Source organism: Canis lupus, chromosome 3 (genome assembly GCF_003254725.2).
Source record: "Canis lupus dingo isolate Sandy chromosome 3, ASM325472v2, whole genome shotgun sequence".
NCBI classification, from domain to species: Eukaryota; Metazoa; Chordata; class Mammalia; order Carnivora; family Canidae; genus Canis; species Canis lupus.
The window spans coordinates 64,922,813-64,947,310 of record NC_064245.1 but is presented as its reverse complement, the minus strand read 5'-3'; the positions used below and the strand labels follow the sequence as shown (position 1 = coordinate 64,947,310).

The 24,498-nt window shown below is 43.7% G+C and overlaps 1 protein-coding gene across 8 annotated transcripts in view; it reads left to right on the top strand.

Annotated features, from left to right (window-relative positions):
• CC2D2A (coiled-coil and C2 domain containing 2A) overlaps nucleotides 1–24,498 on the top strand; it is a 136,428-nt gene that overhangs the window by 8,053 nt on the left and 103,877 nt on the right. For 6 of the 8 annotated variants that reach the window (XM_025437049.3, XM_025437046.3, XM_025437044.3 and 3 more), the window contains 4 exons: nucleotides 379–462; nucleotides 2,147–2,270; nucleotides 20,764–20,852; nucleotides 21,183–21,284. In XM_025437049.3, the coding sequence (XP_025292834.1) occupies nucleotides 379–462; nucleotides 2,147–2,270; nucleotides 20,764–20,852; nucleotides 21,183–21,284 (399 nt within the window). Of the gene's footprint in view, nucleotides 1–378; nucleotides 463–843; nucleotides 940–2,146; nucleotides 2,271–20,763; nucleotides 20,853–21,182; nucleotides 21,285–24,498 lie in introns of those variants that run through there. The other 2 variants (XM_025437048.3, XM_049108606.1) reach the window with 2 other exon arrangements.

Below are 24,498 nucleotides of genomic sequence, written 5' to 3'. Positions count from 1 at the left end.
ATGCTCATGGCCTCCATTAGATCATGAGTTTTGAGGGCAGGGAGCCTCTCTGCATCCCCAGAGCTGGAAGCACAGTGGATGTTGCGGGCACAAAGGAGGACATGGGACCATGGAGGCTCCAGCATCACCTCATCATGATGTTTCCATTTCGATACAGTTTTTCAAGACCATGTCTATTTTGAGAAGAGTAGATGCTGGTGGCTGCATAGACCATGCCAACTGTCCCCTTAGCTCACACTCAACTTTAGGGGAGTGGGCAAGATGGCCATTTTAATTTTAATACCTAAAATGCACCCCTCTTCCCCTCTTACTGGTTTTTGTTTCACCAGCTTATACACAAACCAAATGATGGCTCTTCCCTTTGCATTTTTTTCAAAGGAGTTCAGCGAAAACAATGAGGTCGCAGAGGTGGGCAGACAGAAGAAGACTTCAAAGGTTGCAAGACAAAAAAGAAAGAAACGGGTATGCAGTGCTGGGGACCAGGGGTCTGGCTGTGCACCAGGCTGATTGAGGAGACTCGCGCACCCTGCAGGGGACCACCCATCCTCCTGGGGTGCCCCCCTCACCCCGAAAGGCAGGGATGCAGGTGGAAGGTGTGGAGTGTAGGACCTGTGTGAGGCCTCACAGATGACCCTCAGAAGGAGACCGTGGTTGATACCCGGGGGTGTCATCCCTCTGAGGTTTCTCCCACCTCCTGAGAGAAGTCCAGAAGAGAGGGAAGGAGGCTTTGTAGTTCTCCTCCATGAACTGAGGCCGGCGATAGATGGCAGTGCAGGACTACTAGTCATGGGGAACTCTCCTTTTGTGCCTTTCCCAAACCCGAATTCAGTTTCGGTCTAGACCCGAGGCCCCCACCCCCACCCCCACCCCAGCCTCCTCCACAGGAGTGAGCCTTCCTGGCTGGGAGCATCCACCCCCTGCACGACCGGCCTTGTCCAGGTAAAAATTCCCGTGGTCAGGAGCCCCTGTCCTCTGAGGAGGGGAGGCGGGGAACATCTTGCCGACAGGCAATTTGCTTGGAACAATCGAGATGCCAGCAGGGGAGGGAAGGGAGAGAGCGCCATTTTGAGGCAGCAGCCACGTGATGGGCTGCCTGAGAGGGGCACAGGGAGGTGGGGACCTGAGGCGCCGGGAGAAGCCCCTGTCCCCGCTGCGCCCTCCCCGCACACTCCAGGTGGCCACGCGGGGCTGAGGCGGGCCCCCGGGTGTCCAGCAGCCGGGATGGAGCGGCCCAGGGAGGACCAGGGCGACGGGGGCACCGCCGGCCACTCAGGGGGACCGAGCCCCTTCCTGCAGCTGGGGCAGGGGCACCCAGCACTTCTGGGAAGAGTGCAAGTCCTTAGCTCAGGGGCCACAGGCACAGCACGCAGAGGTGACCGGAGGTGACAGGCTCGGGGCTGGGACCCTGGGCGGGACAGGAGACAGGAACGAGGAGGAGACCATAGAGCGGACACTTCTCCTGGCTCGAACTGCAGGAGCCCGACTGCAGACCTCGGAGCAGCAGCACTTTGGGGGGCTCCAGAGTAGCGTTTCCGAGCCCCAGCAGCACTTCAGAATGGAATTTAGAGGAATGTGTTTGTTTGTTTGTTTTCTAAGTCGCTGCCCCAGATCCACCCCCAGGACATTCATTTAAATCACAATGTCTGTGCTTTGCACAAGTCCTGACACAAAGGAGCAAGCGGCTCAGTGTCCCCCTTGCACACTCCCTTCTTTTACGGATGGAGAAGGAAGGAAGCTAGGAAGTTAGTAACTTGCCCAGAGTCCCACAGTTCATCTGAGTTCAGAAGGCAAGTCTTTGGCCCCAAAGGCCATCGCTCAGCCTTGGCCTCCGCTGCCACCTCTGCTCACCAGCCTCCCCTCCTCAAGGAGCCGGGGAAGGAACCGGAGGCTATTCTTTGTCCTGAAGTACCCAGGGAAGACTTTGTGAAACTATTTTAGGTGGGGATGCCTCAGTAATTTCGCAAGAACCCTATTAGACAAACTCAGGGTTGGCACAGTGTTTCTGGCACTGGTGACGGGCCCACAGTTATCTAGATCTGAAGAGTATTGAGGCCTGTCCCCTCGCTGAGTGACGCATCCCATCCCCAGAGAGGATCTGAGTCAACCGAAGCCCAGGGAGTAACAGCCTCTGACTCTCTGCCCACAGCTGCCCACCGCTGGCCCCGAGGAGATGGTGTCTGAAAATCCCCACCTGGGCGGCCAGCAGGAGCCCGAGCAGGAAGATTCTGACACTCGCCCCCTGAGCATGATGAGCCGTCGAGGCCCACGGAGTAAGTGTCCCCCTCACTGAGTTCAACCAGTATTAATGAATTAATTGCCTACTGTGATCAGCACAGAGCCATATGCGGATTTTTAAGGGGTATTATTTCTCACACGCGACCACCACCCCTCCACACACGTCACCTCAACTCTGGATGATTCTGTCTGTTAGCATCTGTCTAGGAGACAGGACACATAGCTTCGGGACATAGTTATATAACCACATAAGTTTGGAAGTGCTACCTGAAATAGAAATAGTACAGGTGATCAAATCGTAGGAATTCAAGGGAGCGTGAATGGTTAGGAAGCCACGCATGTCCAAGATGTGGGGCTTGATTCAGACATTGCAAGATATGAGGGATCTTGTGAGGGTCCCAGTGGCCTTGGCCCTTGAGGACTCCTGCAATTACCCAGCACCGCCCCCCGCCCCACACACACATACACACTCTTCCCCCTTCCAAGAACCTCCATGACAGAGGACATCATTCATTAGCAGCTCAGCTGTTGGGAAAAGGATTATCCCTTCCTTGTTGCTTTTCATGAAAAGTGAATTAGACAAGAGGAGAAGGTGTGTGACACTTTTCAGTTAAGTAATCATGACACAATTGTTACCCTATTTCCCTGTAGCAGGGCTGGGAAATAAAGTAACTATTGGAAACCAGAGGGCTTTGGAAGCAAACTCATCTGAAGTCCAACCCTAAGAAAAATGTGGTTCCCATCTAAGAGAGATGATATCATAGGACTGTTACAGATTAGGAAAACAGAACCAAACTTCATGCCATACAGTTACTTCTTTTTCAAAATGCTCAAAAATATTCATTACTGAAGATTACAACTTGTCTTAGCCCAGGCTGCCACAACAAAATACCGCAGACTGGGAGGCTCAAACAGTAGACGTTTATGTTCTCATAATTCTGGAAACAAGAAGTTCAAGATCAAAGTGCCAGGGTGGTGGGTTTCCAGCGAGGCCTCTCTCCCTGTGTGCTCACTTGGATATCCCTGCTTGTAAGGACAGGAATCCTATTTATCAGGGTCCCACTATATAACCCCATTAAACATCCATCACCTCCTCAGAGGTCCTCTCTCCGAATACAGTCACATTAGGGGTAGCGGCTTCAACATATGAATTCTACGGAAGACACAATTCAATCCATAGCACAATTATTGAATATTTAAGTAGTTATTTTTATTTTTTTTAAGATTTATTTATTTATTTATTTATTGAGAGAAAGAGTATGTGTGAGGCAGAGAGGGGCAGAGGGAGAGGGAGAGAATCTCCAGCAGACCCCAGGCCCAGTGCAGAGCCCAACACGGGGCTCAATCCCACAACCCTGAGATCATGACCTGAGCTGAAATTAAGAGTCAAACACTCAACCGACTGAGCCATCTAGGTGCCGCATTAAGTAGTTATTTTTATTTTTATTTTTTAAAAGATTTTATTTTATTCATGAGAGACACAATGAGAGAGAAAGGCAGAAACAGAGGGAGAAGCCAGCTCCATGCAGGGAGCCTGATGCAGTACTCGATCCCCAGACCCCAGGATCCTGACCTGAGCTGAAGGCAAACACCCAACCACTGAGCCACTCAGGTGTCCCAAGTAGTTATTTTTAAATCAAGGGAAAAGATGTCAGAGAGGTTTGGCCAATAATAAGACTTTTAATAATTGGGCAGCCCGGGTGCCTCAGTGGTTTAGTGCCTTTGGCCCAGGGCCTGATCCTGGAGACCCAGGATCAAGTCCCACATCGGCCTCCCTGCATGGAGCCTGCTTCCCCCTCTGCCTGTGTCTCTGCCTCTCCCTCTCTCTGTGTGTCTCTCATGAATAAATAAATAAAATCTTAAAAAACAAAAAAAAGAAAGCAGGAAGGATGATGCCAGCTTTGTAATTTGAGCAACTGGGAAAACCGAGTTGCCATTTACAGAGAGGGGCAGATGGCAGAAAGAGTGGGTTTGGGGTAAAACCGAGGAAGGACTTGCAAAGTTCGAGACGCCTGCTGGATGTCAAGTGGAGATGGATGAAGGAGTCTGGGGGGAGGGAGGGGGGGGGCTTTGCTGACCATCTGTCGAAAGAGCACCTTCCTACCTTCTCCCCTAGTCCTCCTGGTTCTGTTTTGCTCTAGAGCACACATCGCCCCCTGGCGTCCCCTGGTAACTGTTTGCTGACTATCCCTGGGAGCAGGACAGCCTTCTCCAGTCATGGCCAACCCTAACCCCAGTGCCTAGAGCAATACTTGGTCCAGGGTGGGGGCCCGTGACATTTGTTGGACCACTCTGCTGGGGCGTAACAGCCCAGAGCCTCAGCCCTGCCCACTCAGGTTTTGTAGGCTTATGGGAGAATCAGCTGATTGAGGAGGTGACGGTGAAACCACAGGGGCCCAGTGATGAGAGCACCTTCCACTCGGTCGCACAGTCCTTGCGCTGCTCGGCTGCAGGAACGTGGACTGGGGCCACACAGCTCTCCAGTGAGTTCAAGGAGGCTGACTGCTCTTTGGGGAGAGTTTTCATCACTCAGGCACATTTTCTTCTTGATCCTTTTTATTATGTTTTCCAAGCAAAACAGGAAATACAAATTTATTTCCTCTGTTCACAATTCTTTAGCCCATCTATTAAGGCTTTATGTGTCTGGTTATCAAAATAGCTTCTGATATTCTCAAAGTAAATCAGATGTCACCAAGGCAAGTGCCAAGTCCTTAAGATCCTACATGTAATACCCCTTGGGGCTTCCATTTTTCAGAATGAAAATTTGAATGTGCGCAGAATTAAATAAAATCCAGTTTCAGGACGTCTAGCTGGCTCAGTTGATAGAGCATGCAACTCTTGATCTCAGGGTTGTGAGTTTGAGGCCCACATTGGGTGTAGAGCTTACTTTAAAAAAAGAAAACCCAGTAAACATCATATGCCCAGCACCAGATTCAAGGATTACAAGATTTTGCCATGTTTGTTTTAAGTATCATTTTTCTGGGGTGTCTGGTGGCTCAGTCAGTTAAGCATCTGCCTTTGGCTCAGGTCATGATCCCAAGGTCCAGAGATCAAGCCCCATATCAGGTTTCCTGCTCAACAGGGAGTCTGCTTCCTCCCTCTGCCCATCCCCCTGCATGTGCTTTCTCTCTTAAATAAATAAATAAATAAATAAATAAATAAATAAATAAATATCTTTTAAAAAAAACTATCCTTTTACTCTCTATTTGTTTTGCCAGAAGATATATGGTATGTATCTATAGATAGAGGATAGATAGATACATAGATACATAGATAGAAGGGACAGAGGGAAAATGTAAGAGAAAATCTCAGGCAGGTTCCGCACTGAGCACAGAGCCTGCCCAGGGACTCAATCTCACAACCCTGAGATTACAACCTGAGCCGAAATCAAGAGTCAGACACTTAACTGACTTAGCAACCCAAACACCCCTATATTTTTATTTTTAATGGTAGTAAAGCACACACACACACACACACACACAGAGTTTGCTGTCTCAATCACTTTTAAATGTACACTTCAGTGGAGTTAACTATATTCACATATATTGTGCAACAGATCTCTGGAATTCTTTCATCTTGCAAATCACAAACTCTCTACCCATTAAACACTAATTCTCCATTTCTCCTTCCTTCAGCCCTTGGCAATTCCATTCTCCTTTCTGTTGCAATGAATTTGACTATTTTCAGTACCTTGTGTAAGTAAAACCGTACAGTATTTCTCTTTGTGATTATTTCACCCAGAATCATGTCCTCAAGTTTCGTCCACATTGTAGCATGTGACAGGAATTCATTCCTTTTTCAAGATGAATAGCATTTCATTGTATGTATATGTCATATCCTGCTGATACATTCATCCTTTGCAGATATTTGAGTTGCTACTACCTCTTGGCTATTGGGAATAACATCGCTATCAACGTGAATGTGCAAATATATCTTCAAGGCTCCTGTGTTCAGTTCTTTTGGATATATGGCAAGAAGTGAGACTGCTGGTTCATATGGTAGTTCTATGCTTAATTTCTTGAGAAACTGGCATACTTTTTGCATGGTGGGTGTGTCATTTTGTATTCTCACCAACATTGCACCAAGTTTCCAGTTTCTCCACATCCTTACCGATGTGGAGAAGGTTATTTTGGTTAGGAAGGTTAGGTTATTTTGTTTGGTTAGGAAAGTTAGGTTATTTTGTTTGTTTTGTTTCTACACTAGTCATCTTAGTGGGTGTGAGCTCATCTCTCACTGTGGTTTTGATTTGCATTTCTCTAACAACTAGTGATGTTGAGCATCTATTCGTGTGCTTGTTGACCTTTTGTGTATCACACTTGGGAGAAATATCTGTCCTTTTCCATTTTCTGATCAAGTTCATTGTTTTGGTGGTTGTTATTGAGCTACAGGCCTGCTTTATGTATTCTTTATAGTAACTCTTTTCAGATACATGATTTGCAAATATCGTCTCCCATTCCACAGTTGGCATTTCTGCTCCACTGATTATGTCCTTGGATGCACAAAAGCTTTTACGTTGGAGATAGTCCCATTTTTTTCCTTTGCTTTTATTGCCTGTGCTTTTGGTGACATACCTCATAAATCATTGCCAGATTCAATGTCATGAATTATTTCCTCTATGTTTTCTTCTAGGAGTTTTATAATTTTAGGTCTTACATTTAGGTCTTTAATCCACTTTGAGTTTTATTTTATATGATGTAAGGTTAGGGTCCAAGTTCACTCTTTTGCATATGAATTGCCAGTTTCCCAACACTGTTTATTGAGGAGATGGTCCTTTTCCCATTGAGTGCCTTGGCAGCCTTTCTGAAGATAATTTGACCATATATGCAAGGGTTTATTTCTGGGTTCTCTATCCACTCCATTGGTCTATATGTCTGTCTTTATGCCAGCACCACACTGTTTTGATTACTGTAGCTTTATAATATGTTTTGAAGTCAGGAAGCATGAGACCTCTTACTCCGTTCTTTTTCAAAATTGTTTTGGCTGTTTCAGGGTCCTCTGATACTTCATATGAATTAAGGATGAATTTCTCTATTCCTGTGGAAAAAAATGCCAGTAAAATTTTGATAGGGGTTGCATTAAATCTGTAGATCACCCTGGGTAGTACTGACATTTTAACAATATTAAGTTTTCCAATTCATGAACATGAACTCTCTTTCCATTTATTTGTGTCTTTAATTTCTTTCGACAATGCTTTTTGGTTCCCAGTGTGTACAAGTGTTTTGCCTTCTTGGTGAAGCTTATTCCTAAATATTTCATTCTTTTTCATGCTATTCTAAATGGAATTGTTTTCTTAGTATCCTTTTTAGATTTTTTGCTGTTAGGATATAGAAACACAACTTATTTTTGCATGTCAATTTTATACCTTGCAACTTAGCTGAACAGTGTTTTTGTGTAAAATCTTCAGGGTTTTATATATGTAAGACCGTGTCATTTGCAAACAGATAGTTTTTCATCTTCCTTTCCAATTAGGATGCCTTTTGTAGCTTTTTTTTCTTGCTATCCTAGAATGTCTGGGCTGCAATAACAAATACCATAGCCTGGGTGACTTATAAAGAACAGAAATTTATTTCTTATAGTTCTGGAGGCTGGGAAGTTCAAGATCAAGGCACTGGCAGATTTGATATCTGGTAAGGAGGGCCCACTTCCTGGTTCACAGATGGCTATCCTCTTGCTGTGTCCTCACATGGTAGAAGGTGCAAGGGAGCTCTCTAGGATCTCTTTTAAAAGGGCACTGATTCCATTCATGAGAGTGGAACCTTCATGAGCTAACTACCTCCCAAAGGCCTCTATTCCAAAAACCATTGCACTGGGGATTACGTTATAAGAATTTGGGGAGAACACAAACATTTAGTCTATAGCACTTACCTAACTGTTCTGGCTAGGATTTCCAGTGCTGTGTTGAATAGAAGTGGTGAGGGGAGGCATCCTTGCCTTGCTCCTGATCTTAAAAGAGACACTTCCAGTTGTTCACCACTGAGCATGATGTTAGTTGTGGGCTTTCAAAGTGGCCTCTATTAAGTTGAGGTAGTTGCCTTCTATCCGTATTTTGTTGAATTTTTAATGATAAAAGAATGTTGAATCTTGTCAAATGCTTTTTCTGTATCAGTTGGGATGACCATGCGTTTTTTTTGTCCTTTGTTCTGTTACTGAGGCATATCACACTGATTGATTTTGATATGTTGAAACAATCCTGGCAACCCCCCCAACCTAGGCTCCACTAATACTTTGTGTAAGTAGATCATGAAGCTCTCTCATGACCAATTTAGAAATACTGTTTACATTTCCCTAGGCGAAACCTCAGCTTCAGTGGTTTCCCTAGCCCCAACGAGACAGTTTATATTGACAACACTATGGGACTTTTTAAGCTCACATAATTCCATTTTATTTTCTTCCCTAAGCATCTAGTGGTTTACTTGAGGCATCCCACGTACCACCTAGCCAAAATAGATAGATGATAGGTAGATAGAAAGATAGACGGATAGACGGGTAGATGGATAGATGATAGAGTACATAGATGATAAAATTTGGCAATCTTGAACTCTGAGAACTTCAGAGCACATTCAGAGCCAGGTAGCAAACTTTCTGATATGATTTCTACCAAGATTCCTCATTCTCTTCCTTTGCCCACATCCCATTATGTTGTCAAGATATTAAGAGAAATAAACATTATAAGCCAGCAAATGTTCCTTGAAGCCTATAGAAACTGAAATCAGACTCACTGCTGCTCATTACTAATTTCAGTCATGGGACCTTGAGCAAGAACTCCAATCTTTCCAAGCCACTGGAGTGTCATTTATAACATGGGGATCATAAAAGCCTGGACGTAATGCAGCAGTTAGGACAATGAAATCAGACAATACACAGAAAGCACCTGCAGAGGGGCTAGCACATACATAGTCGTCTCCTCCAGCCAAAAGAAGAACTTGTTGCCAAAGAACTAACAAAAATAATTACCTTTCTTGAGCACTAAGGTTGCTACGTGCATTACATCATGTAACTCTCAGCACAGCATGATCATCTCATCTGCATTGTTTCATAGGCTAGGAAACTGCCTGCAGAAAGAACCACCAGCTAGAGGCGGTGGAGCCAGGATTCAAATTCCAGTCAGGGGACCTCTGTGCTCTTAATTGCCACGCTGTGGCATCATTTGACACAAATCCCAACCCCAACTAGTCTTTAAAGCTAAGGGTTTGCAATTGTCCATGGAAGGTGCAGTAACAATCCTGCAACCAACACTGTCCATGGTGGCTCCCAGGTCCCCAGGGACTCCTCCTATGGGGCATAGAGCCTTCCCGAGATTGTCACTCTGGCTTTGCCTCATCTTTTTCTGTCACTTGGGTGGATTTCTTACCTTATTCTCCCTACCTAAACTAACCCCTTCTCTATTTGGGGGTTTTGTTTATTGGTTCAACTTAGCCTCGCTACTGACCTTTCAAAAATCAATATATATATACACCACCTCCTTTGGAAAGTTTCCCTTATGCCCCAGTGTGGGCTGAGTAGACCTTCTCTGTGCTTCAAGGCTCCTGCCCATGTGAGTGTCATCTTTTCTGGTACACAGCCTCCCCTCTCTACTGGACTAGAAATTCTTGAGGGTAGACACTGACTTTCAGGTCTGCTTAGCACAGGGCTCGTACCCAGATGGCACTCAATTATGCTTGCTGAGTGAACAGATGTCTCAAGCCAGTCTCTCCGCTTTTTATGCAAAGCCATGCCCTGGTTTAGGTATGCTCATTTACCATGCCCACCACATCCTTCCAACCAGGACTGCTCTCCTGGACATGGGTCTTTGACATTTACTTTCCAAATCTCTCATGGGTCTAGTCTCCCCTTTGGTGCTAGCACCCCAACTCCCCACCTTGAGCCTACCACCCTCTCTACACTATAGCATTCCTCCAGGTGGCCAAGGGTCATGAAAGTCAAACTGTATTCAGATACTCAGATACCAGCACACTGATTATATGGCCTCCCCCACTGCCCCAGGGCGCATGCTCAGAGGTGCCACCTCCCTGATTAACAGCAGCATAAATCATGCAGTGAAGGCTTTGGCTCCTAATTTTCTATTCAAACATACATATAGTCATGACATTCCAAATAAAGAAAGCATTTCACTGAACAGGCACTAGCTCCAAATCAAATAAACATCTAGAAAAAAAGTACACACATTTCCCCCATGATTCCAACTTGCACCATCTCTTGAGGGAGTAACTATCAAATGTTAAGTAGTTTCTTATGAACATAAATTTCTTCATTAGTGACATCTGTTTTCCATTCATTCGTGTTAGTTTCTCTGATTAAAGCATCATTTCAGAGCCAATTTCTTAGTATTGGTGGAAAGGAAAGTTGGGAATCTAGTGAAATCTGATGCAAACATAAGGAAATAGAGCTTCGTTTTAGGCATGCTTTTTAAAAATCATCAAGCCCTGGAGAGACTGACCCAGGAAAGAAATGTCACAAAGGACAATATGGAACACAAGGAGACCTGCCCAATAAAAGCTGGGTCTTGGAAGTTACCTTGGAGTCTGGCAGCTGGATGAGGGAAAGAACATTCTAGTCAGAGCATGCTGGGGAATGTAAGGAAAGGTCAAAAAGTTCACCAGCCCTGGCCATCGCTACCTTACACAGTACCAAGGGGACTAAATTAAAGCTTTAAAACAAGAATGAATAAAGAGTACATTGTATTCTCTCATTTTTTTTCTGCATGTTATGATATTTGACATCTTAGCGGGGGAAATAACCTTTCTGGGTTGAAGAGATTCAAGCCAATTCTTTAGAGATGGCAAAGGGCTCAGAGTGAAGTGTGCCTTTGAAATGCAAGCTGACCAGTCCCAGCCCAACTCTTTCTGGCAGGTACGGCCCCAGGAAGCAATAGTTCTCAGCCTGCATCATCCCAGGGCCAGGTACCAGGCCACTAGAGCCACCGCTATAGCTTTGAGCTCCCAGAATCATTCAAACTAGCCAGGCCTAACCAGTTGACCCTGTCCTGTCTTGCCTTTCCCTGGGAAATCTGTTTCCTGAGCCTCTCCTCTGTCTTTTGTGTCCACACCTCACTGACTATATCATGAAAGAGCACAAGTACGAAATACAGCCATCATTATGATTAGCGATCAGGAAAGGCGTTTTCCAGCAGACTGCTTTAAGCAACTTTGCTCCTGAGTCATCTACCCCCGTGTTCATCTCCAGTCTTGAACCTACTCCAATCTTTTTTTTTAAGATTTTATTTATTTATTCATGAGAGACAGAGAGAGGCAGAGACATAGGCAGAGGGAGAAGTAGGCTCCCTGCAGGGATCCTGATGCAGGACTCAATCCAAGACCCTGGGTCACACCCTGAGCCAAAGGCAGATGTTCAACCACTGAGCCCCCCAGGCATCCCTGAACCCACTCCAGTCTAACTCCCATCCCCACTCCCCAGCGGCGCTGCTCTTGTGGAGGCAGCCAGTGAATTGCCTGTTTGCTCCATTCACTGGTCACCTGCCAGTCTCTGCCTTACTGACTTTCAGCAGCTTTTGGTGGAGCCCAGCGCCACCTCCTCCCTTTACACTTGGCTTCCAGCAATCCTCTCTTCCTGTCCTCTCCCTGGCTGGCTGTCCCTCTTTCCTTGCTGGTTCTGATATGCCCCCAGCCTCCAGATGTCGGAGCGCCCAGGCTCAGGGCCCTGGCCCTCTGGTTCTTCATCAATACTCATTCTCTTGGTCATCTCAGGACTTGAAATTCTAACACATACATATCATATGTAAGACTGGCCAGTCCCAAATTGTTACCTCCAAGTCCAGAGCTCTTTCAGACTAAATGGCAGCCTTCTACTGGTATCTATGTTTGCGTGTCTAATGGGGTAACTCATATTTTTACAAGCCTTATTGCAGTATAATTTGTGTATCATAAAATTTGCCCAAAGTGAGTATACAATTTAATGTATACTTACATTTTTGCTAAATGTATAGATTTGTACAACCATCGCCACAGTCCAGTTTTAAAATATTTCATCACTCCAGAAAGTTCCTCTGTGCCTATATATGGTTAATCCCGACTCCCACCCCAGCCTTAGACAAACACTGATTTGTTTTATATCCTTACAAATATGCCTTTTCTAGACATTTCCTGTAAACATAATCATAAAATATGTAGTGTTTTGTGTCCGGCTTCTTTCACTTAGCATTATGTTTTTTGGGGATTCATAGATATTGTAGCATCTATCCACATTTTGGTCCTTTTTATTGCTGAATTGTATTCCATCATAAGGATATACCACATTTTACTTTTTCATTCACCTGTTGATGGACATTTGGATTATTTCCAGCTTGGGGCTATTATTAATAATGCTGCTAAACACATTGGCAGCATGTCTTTGCATGGATATCTGTTTTCTTTTCTTTCTTTCTTTCTTTCTTTCTTTCTTTCTTTCTTTCTTTCTTTCTTTTTTTTTTTTTTTTTTAGAAGTTGTAGGATTTCTGGGTCAAATTTGTATTTAACTCATTAAGAAACTACCGATCTGTTTTACAAAACCACTATGTCAGTTTACTCTCCCACCGACCGTATGTGAGAACTGTCTACACTGGGTATTACCAGTATTTAATTATGGTCTTTATAAGGTGTGTAATGGTATCTTGGTGTGCTTTCAATTTGTATTTCCCTAATGATTAATGATAGTGAGTGTTTATTTCATACACTTATTAGCCATTTGTGTATCATCTTAGTAAAATATCTGCTTAAATGTTCGCTCATTATTAGCTGGGTTCTTCATCCTCAGAGTTGTAAGGGTTCTCTATATTCTGGATACAAGTACTTAATCAGATCAATAATTCATAGATCTTTTTTCTGAGTAAATGTCTTATCTTCTCATTTTCTTAATCATATCTTTTGAAGTACAAAAACCTTTCATTCTTGATGAAGTCAAGTGTATCACTTTTTTTCTATTATGGATTGTGCTTTGAGGATTATATTGAAAAAGTCTTTGCCTAACCCAAGTTCATGAAATTTTTCTCCTGTATTTTCTTCTATAAGTTTTATGCTGTTCGCTTTTACATTTAGTTAGGTCTGTGTTCTATCCTGAGACAACTCAAATTTCACTCTACTGAAGCTGAACTCCTAATCTCCTCCTCCCAACCTGTTTGTCCTACGATCTTTTCATCTCACTAAACACACGTTTCATTTCTTCTGTTGTTTGGGTCATCCCTAACTCCTGTCTTTATCTGTCCCCATTCATAAGTTCCTATAAGTCCTGTTTGCTCTATCTTCAGAATAGACCTCAAATACACCTATTTCTCACTACGTACACCCACTCTTATCCCAATCCAAGCCACCTTCGCCTCCCATCTGGAGTGTCATACAGCATCCCAGCTGATGCCCTGGTTTCTGTTCTCACCCTAGCAGCCAGAATGGTTTTAGGAAAATAAGGTCATGTCACTCCTCTCTTCCAGTCCTCTAGTGGTTCTCACCTGACTCAGAGCTTAAGCCACATTTTGTAGGATGACTTACACTGTTTGTCTCCCCCTTATCTCTATGACCTGATACCCTGGTATTCCATCTCCTGCCCTTTATGTTTCCCCTTTCTGCTCTGAGCCTGCATTAGGTATGGCTCTAAGAGGTCTTTGCACCAGGTATTACTATAAAATGCACATCCCCAAGCCATCCATGTGGCTCGATCTCTCATTTCCTTCACTTGTTCCAAAGTCAGCTTGAAGCCTTTGCTTGGCCAACTCTACTTAAAACTGCAGTACACCCCGCCTCCTGGCACTCCTTATCCCGGATCCTGTTTTATTTGTTTTCATATCACCTATTACCGTCAGACGTATTAAATATACTGCCTGTTTGTGCTCTCTCTATTCCGTGCCAGAAAACACACTCCACAAAGATGAGGATTTGTTCATTTTTTTTCACTGTTCTATCCTTGGTGCCTTGTATGCATAATAGGTGCTCAATACATATTTGTTGGTTGAATGTTTGAAAACTGGAGAAGAGATTCTCTAATCTAGCATGTCCAAAATTAGGTTTTAGAGAATGCTAGTAACCTGACAGAGATGCAGAGAAGGAGAAGCAGAGAAGGGGAACATGACCACAGAAATCCCTCCAGACCCATCAGCAAATCTGATCTATCAGCAGCGCTGAGGCCTGCAAGAATACTCCAAGTTCAGAAGCCTTACGTGCCATTTCCCCTCTTGGAAATTCACAAAGATTGTTCTGACACTGGTCGGTTACCCTGGCATCTCTCTTGCAGTCCCTGGCCCTTGTGAATGAGGTTTACTTCTTTTTCCCCACTCTATCCAAGGCAGAATTTTCATGGCAAAATATCTATGAAGCCGCCTTGTAGAATCTCAGCCCTGTCTGAATCCCCCTCACCCTATCCCACCACCTGGAGTATAGGGACAGAAGGCTGGGCTGGCCGGGCCTAGTCTTGCACAAGCTGATGATCCCTGTCCGAGTGAGCTCCAGATGCAATAATGAAATACCATAGACAGTGGCTCGGACAGCAGATATTTCTCACAGTTCTGGAGGCTGGGGATTCCAAGATTAAAGCTCAGATTCATTCAGTTCCTGGTAAGAGCTCTCTTCCTGGCTAGCAGGTGGCTACCTTCTCACAGTATCCTCACATGGTAGAAAGACAGAGAGCCATGGTTCTGGGCTTTCTTTTCTTCGAAGGACACTAATGTGAGATGCCTGGGTGCCTTAGCGGTTGAGCATCTACCTTCGGCTCAGAGCATGATCCTGAGGTCTGGGATCAAGTCCACATCGGGCTCCCTATGAGGAGCCTGCTTCTCCCTCTGCCTATGTCTCTGCATGCCCTCTCTCTGTGCGTCTCTCATGAATAAATAAATAAAATCTTTACAAAGGTGGAGAGGCACTATTGCATCCCATCCTGGGAGCCCCACCCTCAGGATCCCATAGGCTTCGTCCAGATACCATCATCATGGATGGTGTGGAGAGCTTCAACATATGAATTCTGGGGGAGACAGAAGCATTTAGCCCTAAACAATCCCCAAGCTTGTGAGGTGTGCTGACACACAGAGATGCAGGAAGGGGCAGTGCGCAGATCCAGATCCAGGGTTCAAAGCACCCCTGGGGGAAAAGGAGACTCGCGCCAAGATAAGGGTCCCATGTTTTCAGTTAATGTAAAATGTGATATTAATGAGACCATGAAATAAAGAAACAGAGGAGAACATGACCATGGAAATACCTCCAGACCCATCAGCAAATGTGATCCATCAGCAGCACTGAGGCTCAAAACCCAGGGCAGAGCCTACTGTTTGCAAGTTTATTTTGACTCTCATTTTATGTAGTAAGATTTTGACAAGCGATACTACTCTGCTTGATAAAAATTAGAAAATCAGGAGAAGGAAAGACAAGAAAATAATCACCCACCTCCTTACATCCTAGTGACAACCACCATTATAACCCGAAGCCCTTTCCTTGTGGCAGGTTTTCCTGCCTGACAGCCAAGGACACCCTGTGTTCCTAGAGGGCTGACAGTGGCTGACAGCACCCTCCATTTTCTTACATCCATATGAAGTTGTTCAATGTTGAGGACAGTCAAACAGATTGTCCAACTCATCATATTTTTCCTCCCAAGCCTTTCAGGTACTTGCCCTGTTCCCCTCCAGATTTCTACTAAGATTGAGCTGACTTCTGTCCTATGCTCTCCCTACCCCCCAACTCCATATTTACACTCTATCCAGGAATTTTGTAATGGGAAAGGACAGATTATCTATTTGGAGGAAAGAGGCAGGCATTAAAAACAGGTCAGGCAGTGTTCTCTCCACCCTTTCGACCACTGTGCCTATAAGAACTATGCTCTGTAAGTTGTTATAAAAAAATTAAATATTTTATTGATGACATAAATATACAGATGTTAATAAAATATAAATATATAAAACAAATATTAATGCTTTAAAATAAAAATGTTATATCACTCTTAAAATTATCCCAAAGAATCTAAACTGCACAGTGCTTTGACGAGCGCTGTTATCTCCTTCAAAAATCAGAAACAAGCTCTCCCTGAACAGTTGAAAATTTGACACCATTCCTTTTTCATCTTGAACTCCTTCATTCCACTTCCTGCTCCAAGAATTTTAAGTAACCTATTTCTATGCCGAAGCCTTTTATTACTCACCATATTAACAAACTAAATTTTTATTGTTCTATGATTACAATAATATTATTGTATTGATAGAACATGAGAGACTCCTAACTCTGGGAAATGAACAAGGGGTAGTGGAAGGGGAGGTGGGCGGGGGGATGGGGTGACTGGGTGACGGGCACAGAGGGGGGCACTGAATGGGATGAGCACTGGGTGTTATGCTATATGTTGACAAATCGAACTCCAATAAAAAAATATACAAAAAAAAAAAAAGATCTTGACAATTATCAATAGTGCCCAATTGATAAAAACATAAAGGTGCCACAGGATTTGGTAAATATTTATTCATCATAACAAGTAAAATAAATAAAATAAAAACATCTAGAAGTATATTCTTTTTTTTTTAAGATTTTATTTATTTATTTATTCATTAGAGAGAGAGAGAGAGAGAGACATAGGCAGAGGGAGAAGCAGGCTCCATGTAGGGAGCCTGACGCGGGACTCGATCCCCGGTCTCCAGGATCAAGCCCTGGGCTGAAGGCGGCGCTAAACTGCTGAGCCACCAGGGCTGCCCTAGAAGTATATTCTTTAATTAGACCGGGCGGGTAGAAGACAAGGTCACTACCCAATCATCATCATGCTCACCTGTTCTACAATCCGTGTGAATCCAGATAATACCAATTCAAATCCAAAACAAAATACTCTATTTCTGATTTTATGTCAAGTCCTTGCCAAGTCCTGGTATACCCCATGATAGACAGAGAGCTCAGGTCTCAGCAGTGAGAGTCACAGAACAACACCTTGCAAGAAAGATGGGGATCTCTTGACACCAGTAAGGGGACGTGGGGAGGACCTCCGGACTGTGGAGGAAGAACTGTAGAAACTTCTCCATAAAAACAAAATCCCATCGACTTGGGGACAGATGAGAAGATTATAGCATTACTTCAAAATGCAGTGCCTATCTTCCGAGGAGGTGGTTGTGTTTCCTGAGGGTTCAGGTTTAATAGAAGTGGTTAAGAGAAAAATGGAAAGTGTCCACCGTTTCGTGAAGCCTGTAAGGACAGAGAGGTGGGGTACAGTGAACATGAGTGATAGGGTAAAAGAGACAGAGCAGAGAAGATCTGGAAGCATGCCAACATGAGGCTGATGAAGCCTCGGGATGGATGGGTTTCCTGAGAAGCCAGAGCAGCATGGTGAGGACATCATCCTACTGCCTGAAAAAGGCCATCTTGCCAAGGAAATCCGTATTTCATACCAATTGATGTTTAACGGAATGTCTTGCAACACTCGCATTATCTGCAAGTTCTTGCATGTCTCCAAATCAAGTCTTTCATAATTTTTATAATTATTTTCATCACACTCTTTGCATTTGATGCCGCAGAAACTTTACTCATGCCAGGTTCGCTCAGCTGTGTCAAAGAGCCTCTGTAAATGTAAATGTGAGGTCACACTCTTCCTCCGGTTTGGCAAGTCTGTTCTGATCCCCAGGGCAGGAAAAATAGACGGCAGTTTGGGATCGCAGAGCAGATTAGCAAGGTAGTGGAGTCACTGACAATGAATTAGGGGGAAAAATGTCTCAGGAGGGTTATTTTAGTTCAAGTCGTTTAAGAAAACACCACTGTATTCTACTAGATAAAAAGGAAAGCACTTCATCTCTATCAGTTATTCTGTTAAAGGGAGTTAGTATACATGGTTCATCATGTTATCTTGAAAAAACTGTTGTCATCATCATCTGGTTTTACCCAAATGAGAATTACATTTTATTTTGTTTGCATGTTCTCCCTCCATTCCCTCTTGTATGTTTTCCTTTCTCTGATTAAGTGCTACTAAGTGCCAGGTACGAAGGTCACCAACAAGGTCTTTGCCCTCCAGTGGGTCACATTCTAGCTGGGAAAGTGACCCCCCACCAAGCTTGTGCAAATCTGATTCAGAAATCTGTATACCCTTGAAATGTCTTTCACCAGCATGGACTCTAAAATATCAAGCAAGAACTACTTTTTACCATTTCAAAATCTTTCACAGTTTTTAAAACTAATCCTAGAGAAGTCACTTCATTTTCTCCATTCAGAAGAGAGAATGTTTAATAGAATATCTTGTCTCTCTTTTAAAAACTAACATATAAAATTATTCTAGTGAGCTACATTTAGATGGTAGCTATTTTAAGTTAACTTGAAAAACTGGCTTTCTTTTTTTTTAGTAGGGGAAGTAAATAAACAAGGTGCATTTTTGTGTTTAAAGACACTTATTGTTGACTATAAACATCCTTCTTTTGGGGGCAGGAGCAAGGTGGGTGGCCAGCAGGAGAACGGGATTGACAAGCCCCAGTCCAGAAGCCCTTTCATTATCTCATCAGGGAATCACACACGCTTACTGACACTTGCCCTGTACCTGCCCTGTGTGGCTGGGGACCACGGAATCTGGGGAAGGGAACAGATATTAACCAAATAATCACACAAATATGTAAGTTCAAAATGTGGCCAATGCCATACAGGAAAAGTCTTGGGACTCTAAGTATACATAATAACGGGTATGATTTACCATGTTTACATGATCTTGAAAATGGAAAGGAATGGCTTGATCATTTTTTTAAAACGAGTTTAAAAAGATGGTCAAAGGCCATTTCATTGCACTGACAGAGATTCTCTTAAGAACTTGAACCTAAAAAAAAAAAAAAAAAGAACTTGAACCTCAACCCACACATGCAAGACCACAATCTTTACTGAAACTATTTCCTGCCTCCTTACAGGCACTGAATGAGTGCCATGTTTGGAGCCTGATGGAAGTAGAATTTTCTGTCTTTCTATCACACAACCGAAGAAACTGAGTGCCAGGGTGCAGAAATAAGCTTTGAAACCCATGACCCTCCTCTCTTCTGCACGAAGCTGGCACTGAGGGAGCTGCAAACCTGTTGCTAGCAGAGGCCTTTGCTGGCCATCTCTCCTTCTCCTTCTTCCCACTGCTGTTCCTTCGTCCAATAGAATACCTTCTCTTGCCTTTTCTTGCACTTGCCAGCCTTTCTCCCATGTACAGTGCTGATGGCCACAGGTGTCAGAAACACTTCTTCCTGCATGCTCTGCCTAGGAAAAGGCTTTCTTGAGATGCCAGCAGCCGCCAAGGCAGACATGCTTCCTTAGTCTTTACCCCTAGGTCTGGGCCTCGCCCAGAGCCCCTGAGCCCCTGGTGCTGGACAAGCACACGTTTTCACATCTTGCCAGCACCTCAGAGGCATCTTGTTGCCAAATAAGGCCCATGAGTGTCAATAAGTCAAAGCTCAGCCATCAGCACTTCCTCCTTCTTTCTCAAAGCAGGGGTCCTCCCATACACACACACAGATTGCTAAGCTGCACCTCCAGCCTCTGGGTCAGTAGGTCTGGGCCTGGCCTGAGGACCTGCACACCTAACAAGTGCCGGGAAGATGTGCTGCTGTGAGAACCGCATGACCTCCCCTTGGTCACTGGGTCCTGTTATCCTTCCCTCCTTGTGGCCTCTGTGTGGTTGCTCCCACTGACTCACTGGGACATCCGAGCTGGGGTCTCTGGTGCCTTCTTCTCTCCACCCACCCACCTCTTACCTGCAATCTCAGGACTCCCCCACTGCTTGGAGAATATGTTCCAGGCTCCTCAGTGTAACATCAGAGGCTCCCCATAATTCGATCCCAAACTCCTCCTGCCAGTTTACATCCTACTCCACACCATTTCAGCCCTTCTGCTCCAAGCATAGTAACATTCTGTTCCCTGACACTTTGGTTTAGAGCATTAGGAATAAGAGAAACAGGAACAGTCTCGAATATTACACATCCCAGGTATGCAATCGGAGAGCCAGTCACTTACTCCAGGGACCTCAGAGTCTTGGTCTTCAAGATCCCTGGTGATAGTAACAACTGTGTCCTCCCTGCAGGGATACATTCAAAGCGTATATCCTAGTGCCCAGCACCTACTAGCTTCACAACAGTTCATGAGATTTACATACATATTTAATAATATGTTCAAAAATACATGCTGTGTCTATGATTTATTTAGCCTATGGCAATGGCTTGAGCCTATAGGAAGGTTTCTCTGATTGAAGTGATCATCGCTGTTGAAAGCTGAACCCTGAACTCATTAGCCACCCCTTCACCTATAAGCCTGTTTCTCCATTCAACAAATTTGAAAGTCTCTTCCCAATGGTACTTGAATTGGAGTGTCTGTGCCTTGAATAGTCGAATGTCATTCGTTTCATTCTTGGTTAAGTCAATGTGGCACTCCTGGCAGGACCCAGGTTCCCCCCGTCAATTGCAAAAAAGCCAAGACATGCACTTATTACGTCAAATGGATGGTTGTCAGCATTATCTCATGTTTGCTTATGTAAAGTTCTAAATTTGCAAAACAAAATTACATTCTCATGTTATTTTTTAATCTAATCTTCCCTTTGGAAAAAAAAATGTTGTTTTAAAGTAACTTTCCTGTGTTTTCTTAGGCTTACCTCCAATTCCTTCAGCTTCCAGGACAGGCTTTGCAGAATTTTCCATGAGGGAACGCATGAGGGAGAAATTACAAGCTGCAAGGGTGAGGAAAAACCACATGAATATTTTGCTCAGTACTGATTGCAGCTCTTCAGATCTCGTCTAGAATGCTCTGTTTGCTCAAAACTGCATGGATTCAAATGCCATTAAATTTGTCTTTCTTGTTTTAAATATTAATATAGTATTTAACATTGACACAGGTGGAAAATTATGCTCGAGAAGTATTCAGTGTCGTTTTTCTTAACCATTTCACTTGCTCTTCTCTAGAAGAAGTGCAGCATATAGTTTTTATTGATTATTTTCTACCAAGATGGTGAATGAGCTTTTTGTGGCATCACTGACGCTACCCAGCAGTAATTCTCTGACTTTGCAGTCCAAAGCAGAAAGCACGTTGCTGCAGGAAATCCCCACCACTCGGCCCAGGCGCTTACAAAGTCCCAGCAAGAAAGAATTGGAGACTGAATTTGGCACAGAGGTAAGAAACAGGCCTTCTCTACTTTGCAATCAAAGACCATGAAGCAGAATTTAACATTTCCAGCAGACCAGAGCTGTGAACAGAGGAGGCATTCAATGCTTATCAATAATCATTGTAGCTACTGTTTATAGAGTCCTGCTCAGTGCCAGGTGTTTGCCAGGCGTTCCTCCCATGTTCTCATATGTCATTATCCCAGTACCTCGATGGGGTTGGTTCTATTGTTTTCGTTCACATTTGACAGATAAACAAACTGAAGTTCAGAGCAGCCACAGGGCCATCCTCAGATCACAGGGCATGCATGCAGAGGAGTTGGGGTCTGATTCCAGCTTTTTCTCATTCCCAGTTTGTCTCATGGGTCAGTGTTGCTGGACCTATGGATCTTGCTGGGAAGCGGAGAGAGGAAAGCAGAGTGGGATGGTGGGGCCTTGAATGTCACACAAAGGGCCTCGGTGGATGGGGAGGTGGTTGGAATGTATTAGAGTGATTTTTGTTTAAATCTGAGGTGCTGGTGGGGCGTCTCAATGTGCCTCTAGAAACATACAAAGGAAGGGACCAGGCCCGGAGGAATGGGTTTAGGAAGCATTTTTACTGCAGTGAGTTTTGAAGTGTTGAGCAGACTTTGTTTCCTGACAGAAAGAAGACTGCATGAGTGAGGTCTTGACACTTAGAGAAAAGTTGACCATTGAGGCCCACAAGGAGGACAGGAAGTGAAAGACAGAAAGTCTTGTTAGGGGTATAGATGAAGAACAAGCCTATAAGAGGGTAGAAGAAGGAAGAAAAGAACATCAGTGAAGTGTTTGCAAGTCTAATCCACTTATTTATTGTTGATGGTGATGGTTTGGGTTGGTTTTCACTCTTGAGACAGAGAAGTACAGATGTGAAGGAGTTTCTGTGGAAAGACCACTGATTGCTTAGAGGGTGCCTTCTCTTTTTCTGTGATGGGATGTTATAAAATTTTGCCTATATTCATCCCAAACAAGCCAAAGATTGCATGATTACAAGGAAAGTTACGTGTGTCATGGCCCATGGTTCTTTAATAGGAACACTCCATGGGTCTGATGAAATAGCATTATGACAGTTTGTTGCTCCATTCTGCTGAGGAGACATTTATTTTTCTTTGATTCCATTTATTTTCTTCGTTGTAAGAGCCAAAATTTTAAAATATTGGAAAATAAAGAAAAACTACCTAAAATCCCATCAGCCTGACACAAACACTTCAGTTGTGTTGTTCAGAGTATGAATCCCGGCATCCGGTCAGATGCGCCAAGTGATAGGATGGTTTGGTCTCGTCTATCTGAGCCTGTCTATACTTTTTGATTGATAATCATTTCACAAAATCATGGCAGCTCTCACTTGTCTATGAGCCATGAATACGAGATTCCTAATAAAGCTTCAAGTTGTAAAAGTAAAAATATATTCCCTTGGCTTATAGAGTACTTATTGCTTTTTGTGAGCAGGACTTTGACTTATATCTGTTATATTCCATATCCCCTAAGAGCCATTCTATGGATTTGAGGTGTTGGAAGAGGTCATCAAAAAGACGTGACCGCTGGTTGACCTGTGAGCTGGACCCACGTAATTGGAGGCCCCTACCCCCTCCCCTGTCCTGGAAATGTGTATACCACTTGCCTTTCCCACTCCCAGAAGCTGCCCTAGGGATACAGCCTTGAGATAGAAATGTGGTGTTGACCATCTGCCTGGTGTACTTGGCTGAACCTAGTCAGGACCTCTGTATAAACTTCTGAGATTTGACAGGCAGGTGCGGGGATTTACTCATCTTGCAGCCACCCAAGACATGCCTCATAAGTTCCCTTGCTTATGAAAACTGCCATCTAGCAATCTTAGAATGGTTTACTTCTCTTCGGACTCTCCTTGCCTTCTACTTGCATACATGGCCCATTTGCAAAACAACATGAGGCAAACATCAACTGCCTTGCCTCGCCCTTTTTTTTTTTTTTTTTTTTTCAGAAAAGCTTTTTCCCCTGAAGTATTATTAGTAAAAGTTTATTGTGCTTACACCAAAAAGACAATTTGCAAGCCATGGGCTATCAAACCAGAACATGGAAGGAAGCCCAGAGGTATACCGTTATAAATCAGCATATGTAATGTAGAGGTAGTGACGGGCTACAATATTAAATTTTCTAAAATGAAAGGGAATTAGTTAGTGGTTACTTCATATAAGTTTTGGGGTTAATTTAAGTTTCATTTACCATAGAAAAGTTATATCTTAAAATATTTTAAGAAATAAAATGAAGAACAATAAGGAACATGGAAATGATAGGAAAGGAGAACTAGAACAGAGGAGAGATAAGATGTTGTAACTTCAGACAAAATGTAGCATCAAGGTCACTTCCAGGAGTGGGACAAGGCTAAAGCTCTCAGTCTTCACTTGGCTAATCCAGGGGCTCTCAGACCTGGGCTGTAACTCACCTTCCATTCTATTGGCTTTTTAAAAACACCTCACTTTGGTTTTTTCTCCTTGATTATCCCAAAAGCTTGTCAAAGTAAATTTTAGTGAACAATGTGGAAGGGATATGCAAAATTGCTTTTGCCCTAGCACCATAACAATACTGGATGATTTTAGTTCTACACACACATACACACACACACACACACACACACACAAAGTCCTGTTAAAGAAAAATCACTTCTAAGGCACACTGAATGAGATAGATATTCGTGTTTACCTTAGCCAATTGCAGGGAAGATCAAAAGGCATCAGGCTTGCAAATTTTGGCCTGGAAAATGAAACAACTACAATATTCAATTTCATTGTATTTTATATTTCTTTAGATTCAGGTTAATCATGATAATGCCTTTTAAAGTCTGATTTGGCCTGCAGAGACTATATAACTTATGAAGGGGAAGAGTAAAACTGAGTGGGCAGGGGATGGAGCTCATGTCTTAATGACCTCCATGTATGGTGGCCCTCCCTGACAGCACAGGCTAACATGGAAGGAATGAATAGCTCCTTTTCCTATGAAGTTGTGACAGACAGACTGGTTCCACAGTTTCTTTCTCCTTCCAGTGTTGGGTTCCAATGATACCATGGACAAGGGTTCAAAATAGCCAAGTTACATTAACAATTGACTCAGCTGCCTTTTTTTAGACCTGATCTCAAGTGTTTAACAGCACATCTCACAAAGCATATTTCTTTTTTTAAAAAACATTTTTATTTATTTAGTCATGAGAGACACACAGTGAGAGAGAGGGA